At 45.0% G+C, this 6473-nt stretch overlaps 1 protein-coding gene across 2 annotated transcripts in view; it reads left to right on the top strand.

Annotated features, from left to right (window-relative positions):
• The first annotated feature begins 947 nt into the window (after positions 1–947).
• The window catches only part of CMTR1 (cap methyltransferase 1), a 24743-nt gene continuing 19217 nt past the window's right edge, over positions 948–6473 (top strand). The window contains exons 1-4 of one of the 2 annotated variants that reach the window (XM_419486.8): positions 948–1025; positions 1779–1913; positions 4340–4482; positions 6251–6409. In XM_419486.8, the coding sequence (XP_419486.3) occupies positions 1784–1913; positions 4340–4482; positions 6251–6409 (432 nt within the window). In that variant the 5' untranslated portion in view covers positions 948–1025; positions 1779–1783. Of the gene's footprint in view, positions 1391–1778; positions 1914–4339; positions 4483–6250; positions 6410–6473 lie in introns of both variants that reach the window. The other variant, XM_015283793.4, reaches the window with a different exon arrangement.

Below are 6473 nucleotides of genomic sequence, written 5' to 3'. Positions count from 1 at the left end.
ACATCAGGATGGCAAACATTTTTCTCTTATGTATAATCTATATAATCTATCTTCCTAGTGCTTGGTGAGCCTCAGCAACAGTCATTTAACTTTGGAGAACAGGTAACAACCAATTTAATAGACCCGTATTCCACATACTCTCACTCCAGCTTAAGTGGTGTTTTTGTTTGTTTTGTTTTTCCTAAAGATTTGCTCTGGCTAGTCAGTGTTTTCCTTTCTGCTCGCTCTTCCTTTTGCTGTAACTTCATGCACGTATGTGCATATCAGCTGGATAAACTACACTTTCCTTGTAGCGGGCAGTAGGCCTGTCTCCTGCTGCTGATTTTAGGATGAGGTGTGCGCACTGAGGCGTGTGCCCATAGGTTTCAAGCTTTGTGAGAAGCAGAAGACAACTCTGTTAGTGCCTCAGGTCCTCATGACAAGGCTGTCACAGCTGAGAAGCTGCAGCTCTGCTACCCTTACAGAACCAGTTCTGGCAGTGAGCTACGGCTGTTTCACAGGGAGGTGCCCGGCGGGGCCAGGCAGGCTCTGAGGAGAGCCGGGAGGCCCACAGGAGTCATCGCCGGGCTGAGCTCTGCCATAAGCACGGAGGACTCTCCCTCACAAAGTGCTGAATAACGGGGTGCTTTAACGACTCCGCCAAAGCTCCATATACATCCTTCTGTATAATATATGTATTTTATATACACAGAAAACACTTTAAATGCGTCCTTCCCCTCAGCTGAGGGAAAGCAGCGAGGTAACAGGCGGCCAGGCCCTGCCCGCGCAGCCGTTGCTTAGCGACGCGGCGGGGGCCTCGCTGAGGCGGGAAGGGAGAGCCTCTCTACTTCCGGCCCCGCGGCTGCCCGCGGCGCGCCTGCGGGAGCGCGCCTCTCGGTGCCGGCACGGCCGGGCGCTGCGTCACTGGAGCGCGCCGCCGGGCGGGAAAGGACCGGCGGGAGGGGCCGGGGCGGGGGCAGCGGGGAAACGAAACCGGCGGGGCGGCGCCGACGCGGGCGCTGTGGAGCCGCGGCCGGGCCTGTGGGGTGCGTGCAGGGAGAGGGGCGCGGAACCGCGGGGTCGGGCGGAGGGAGGCGTCGGGGGGAGCGATGGTGCGGGGTGGGTGGGGGTGAGGCGGGAGTACGGCGGGAGTGTGGCCCCTTGGTAAGGCAGCGCCTGAGGAGCAGCTGCCGGCGAGTCGGAGAGCCAAGAGAGGAGGGAAGGGAAACCCTCAGTAAGCAGAGATCCGCGCGGAAGGACGCTGCCGTAGTGCAGCGGGTGCTGCTCGTGGGGCTGAGTAAAGGCACGGGTGTTGGGCTGCGCTGTGTGCGGCTGTGGCAATCCGCTTGCTAAGCGGTGGTTAGGAGCAGTGCCCCGGGGCATCTCTGCTGCGGCGGCGTTCCTCCGTACGGTAATGTTTGCTCATTTCTCGTGTGTTTGGGTTAAACAGGCCTTTGATTCAGTAGTAATGCTAATTGTCATATATTTAATTAATCTGGGTCGTCCTCATTGACTAGAGTCTAATAGGAATGAGCTTGTAGAAAGGATGCCAAGCTATAGTTGTTAGTAATAAATGAGCTTCTGGATAGATTTTGTGTCTTTACTTAAACTGGCTGCTAGGTAGGGTCACAAAACCCAGTGTGTTACCTGAAGACAGCTCAGGTTGTGAAGTATAATGCAGGGTAATGCATAAAGTGATCTGTGCTGCCATGCTACTGGTGTGAGTTGCGTGCCCTGCCCTTCAGCGTGAAGAAGAATGTTAACTTGTGTGGTGTTCACCAAGTGTCATCTTCTTTCAGGAATCATGAAGAGAAGAACTGAGCCTGAATTTAGCAGTCCCCAAAAGAAGCAGAAGAAGAAGGTGGAAGACTTGGGTTTAACTCTCAGTTCTACTTCAGACGATGAAGCTCAGCTTAGTAACCATACTACTCAAGGTACGGTTGGAGGTTGTTAGTGTTGTTGTGGGGAATCTAAGTAAGAAGTAGGAATTGCAGGGCCGTGAGGGTGATCAGAGGGCTGGAGCACCTCTCCTGTGAAGAAAGGCTGAGGGAGCTGAGCTTGTTTAGCTTAAAGAAAAGAGGGCTCTGGAAGACCTCCTTGCAGCTTCCCCATGCTTACAGGGAGCTTAGAAACGGGAGGGAGACTTCTTACAGGAACTGATAGTGATAGGACAAGAAAGAATGATTTTAAACTAAAAGAAGGAATATTTAGATTAGACGTTAAGTGGGTATTTTTCACTCAGAGGATGGTGAGGTACTAGCACAGGCTGCCCAGAGAAGCTTTGGGTGCCCTACTTCTGGAGGCATTCAAGGCCTCAGAGCAGCCTGATCATGGTGGTTGGCAACCCTGTCCACAGCACGGTTTGGAACTGAGTGGCCTTTAAGGTCCCTTCCAACCCAAACAGTGGTTGGCATCTCTAGTTGATGGCCAGAACTTCAGGACTGCGCTTTGTCTTTAGTAGAAAAACTAGAAAAACTCTTTTTTTTTTTTTTTTTTAATTCACAAATCTGTTTGGTGGCAATTTTTTTAAGCTTTAAAAAAAATAATCTCATGTAATCACTTTGGTCTGAGATTTTATGAATGCAGACATAGGAAATAGACAAGTCTATGGCCAAAAGCCAAAATTCTCTTTATATGTAGACAGCAGTAGTCTCTTCAGTCTCAGGAGATATTTTTGTTTTGGAAGCTTTCAGTAGTGAGGAGTTGTGCAGTAACAATAATAATAATAATGGTAATGTCTAATATTTTGTGTTGCTTTTCTTTTTTAAACAAATAAACACGAGACATTAGATATTATCATGTTCTCCTGCATTACAATGCCATCTCTTTTATTGTGTCAGTGTGAATGGTTTTTTTTTTTGTAAGTTGTGAAATTTCATGTTTATTTGGTTTCAGAAAGAATAACTGTTTCAGAGTTACCTAACTGAATTGCCCACTGTTTTGTTTCCTCCCTTCCCCCCTCCCCAAGCCAGAGAGTGCTTTCTTACTTGTAGTATACCAGAGATGAGGAGAGTGCCCTACACAATTGCTGTCCCTACTGTGAGGTGCTTTAACCTGTTCCAGGATGATACTTCACACTCTTTGTACTTCTCAGTCTTGGTATTTCCTGTGGCAGTCAAGTGTTAGTAAGGAAAGGGTGTCAACATAGAAGGAAGTGAAAGTGAAAGGGAAAATGCATGAAAGGTGAGTGGTTGGTTTGATAGTAGTGGCAGTGGTAGGGTACAGTGTGTGTACATGTCCTTGCAAATGTTAAAAGCAGGAAGAGTTGCAAAGAGACTTTTTTAAGATTATGTCATCCAAATTGTGTTTGAGAACCCATCGTGAGCCCTGGAAAATAAAATGCAGCTCAAAAGCAGGTAGCAAAGATTAGTGAAGCTGAGGACTGGAGAAGTAGAAAGCAATAACTGACCTCAAGTAAAATCTTTTTGATCCTGTTAATGTCTAAGAACTTTGTGAAGGAGAAATGTGACTTGTGTGACAGGTGCTTGAAAAGTAAGATGGGAATATACTATTGCAAACATGCTGCATCACAGCATTCTTTGTTTTGAGCTGAAAGTCTCAAATGTTAATGCTATAACCTCCAGCATGGTAGCTGTCTTAAAGGTGGACAGTTCAACAGCAGGGATTGAACACATTGAAGCAGTTACAACTACAGCCACGTATTTCACTGTTGTGTCTTTCACTTTCTTGGCTAATGGCCTTCACTAATTTACCTTGGTAATCACAATTCTTTACTAATTATCGAGTTGTTTCTTTCTGCTTCTCTCATGTTCAGTTATCCTTAACAGGAAAGTAGAGATCCATTTTTTTTTTTTTTAATTAGAAAAAAATTAAGGAAAGTTCAATCTCTTCTAGGTTGTCATTTTTTTTTTGTAATACCTGTGTGCAGCTATCTAATTCCTTCTTAAGTGATAGACAAGGAAAGGTAATCTCTGCTGACAACAATTATCTTGAGGTAACTTGTACAGTTCAACACCTAGTTGTGCAGAGAAGCACAGAATGCATTCTAGTAGTCAGTGAACAAGAGAGGCTCAAGAGGCAGAGGTCTAACAAAGAGTGTGGCTGTGCTTGCTGTGGATTGCTGCTTCAGTAGTCTTTATGGCCTGCCCCACGGTACTGACTTTAGTAGGACTGCTGTGGTGCTAGATAAATTTCTGGAAGGAAATATGTGCCATTGCTTCATTCTCCTCATGATTGCAGCTCAGGAAAAGGGAAAGTATTCAGTGGATTGTAGGGCTTCCCTCCCTACTCACCTGGTGCGTCATATTGTGTAGTTCTTGATAGGGTTACTGAGATGTCTTGGTGGTTGTTTTGTTTTGTTTTAGTGTGTGTTCACTTCTTTCACTTTTCTTGTTTTCAGAGTCTTCCAGTAGCAGCAGTGGGTCTGAGAGTGAGAGTGATGAAAAAAGACTTGGCTTCAACAATGAGTTCAAACAAGACTCTCTTGTGGAGGGTACTTCGTCCCGCTACTCAATGTATAACAGTGTCTCCCAAAAGCTCATGGTAGGTCAAAACAGTTTTGGACCAAACTATTAATACCTCATGAGTGCAAACTGAAAAGATCAATCTTTTCTGAGATTCTGATTCTGGTCCTCCTTGTAGCAGGGCTCTCTGCTTCTTTAATCCGTCTAGTAAGCAGTTTAGGAAGGCAGAGACAGCTTTGTTGAGGGGACTTTGTTTAAAAAAAAGTTGATTCATGTTCCAGGTGCTGGAACAGGATGATGAATGTGAAGAAAGAGACCTTTGAATAAGGCAGTTTGCTGAGCTGGAAAAGAGCCCTACCTTGTGTTATTTTGCACTTATGTTTAAGATGACAGATATCTGTCAGAAGGACCTTAAGAAATTCTTGTGTTGATATTAATTCATTTTGGTCTTAGAAGCTGACAGGCGTACCCTTGTAGAATTATTACCTTTACTGTTAAGGTGTTTATTTCAAGTAGAGCTGCCCCAGTTTATATAGGGCCAGAAGTTTTTTGGAAATGCACAATAGTAACCGTAACAGCCAAATTCTAGGGATGATCACCAGCCCCCTAATTACAGACTGATAGTGCAGGGGAGAAAGAATTTCTTTAGAAAATTTTAAGGAAATCATGGTCTGGTTCTCATGTTAGTCTCACATTTGACAACTTTTCTCCTGACTATAGAGGCAATAGCAAGTTCTAGAGAAGTGAAGCATCTCTGTGTCCTTGCTGTTACACATCTCCGTATGCAAACTCCATCACTGTGATATTGGGAATACCCCGTTACCCTGAAAGAATTTCTTTTTGTGATAAGAGAAACAAAAATTATATTCCTGGGGCAACAGGGGATGGTGAGACGCAGTTGTGTATTACTTGAAATGTGAGAGGGAAGTCCAGGACACAAAGGAGGACTGAAATGGGGTCTCCCTCTGCTTTGTGCTGCTTTCTCAGGAGTGGGAGTCAGCTCCACAGTGGTATGCCAGCATGTATTGCCCTTTGCCAAGTGAGAAGATCAGTCTGCTACTAGAAGCTGGGAAGTGTTAGTTCTTAATAGAAGTGGGAACAGGGAGGTACTGCCTTTCCAGGAAACGAATTGCTGCCAGCAGCTGTGTCATACGTCTGTGTGAAGCAGGAAATTTGAAATCTTCCTGAATTCAAAACTCAGTGGGATCCAAAGGCTGGGGGCTGCTGATACGCTCCTCTGTGAATAAATCCTGTTGCTGATCGTTGATCGTTCAGAATCTGTCCATGTGTGTTTTTGTAGCTGGGCTATAGTTTGCTGATTCTAGCACAAGACTGTCTTTCTCTTGGAGGGTTCTCTCTAAATTCAGAAGGCTTTTCTTTTTAAGGTTTCTTAAATTTGGATGCAAAGATTGAGTGTCTGATTAGATGAGTTGGTAGGTGAAAGGAAAATAGTTCTTTACTCCGTTCAAAATTCTGTCCTCAGAATTGCATTCCTTCTCTGAGTATTATGTGAATTTTAACATATTGTAATATATGTGACAGCACGTCCACAACAAATAATATCACAGTATGAATTTGTTCTTGTGCCAGCGTCTTTTAGTTTATAAACCCACTGAACACAGTGATGAATGTCTCTCTCTGTTGGAGCACACTATTCCTTTCCTAATGTGCTGTATTTTCAAATGTCATTCTTTACATCTTGCTTTTTCTGTTGTTTGTTTTTGATGGTTGTGGCTCCAGGTCACTCCAGTGTGATGGCTCTTTTTCTGGGCTAGTCTTTGATCACAGTTGCAGTATGTAATCTTAAATCCACTCGCTTCATTGTGCTCCCTTTTCTGTCTTTGTAGGCCAAGATGGGCTTCCGGGAAGGAGAAGGTTTGGGAAAATATGGCCAAGGTAGGAAGGATATTGTCGAGGCCTCCAATCAGAAGGGAAGGAGAGGCTTTGGGCTAACCCTCAAAGGGTTTGATGGGGAGCTGAATATTGATTGGCAGGATGAGCCAGAGGTAAGTCTTTACTGTTTTGAGTACCTTTTCATTGCTGTGTTCAGGATTTGCCCACAGGGAATGT

This window comes from Gallus gallus, chromosome 3 (genome assembly GCF_016699485.2).
Source record: "Gallus gallus isolate bGalGal1 chromosome 3, bGalGal1.mat.broiler.GRCg7b, whole genome shotgun sequence".
In the NCBI taxonomy this organism is placed as follows: Eukaryota; Metazoa; Chordata; class Aves; order Galliformes; family Phasianidae; genus Gallus; species Gallus gallus.
This window is presented reverse-complemented; position numbering and strand designations above follow the sequence as displayed.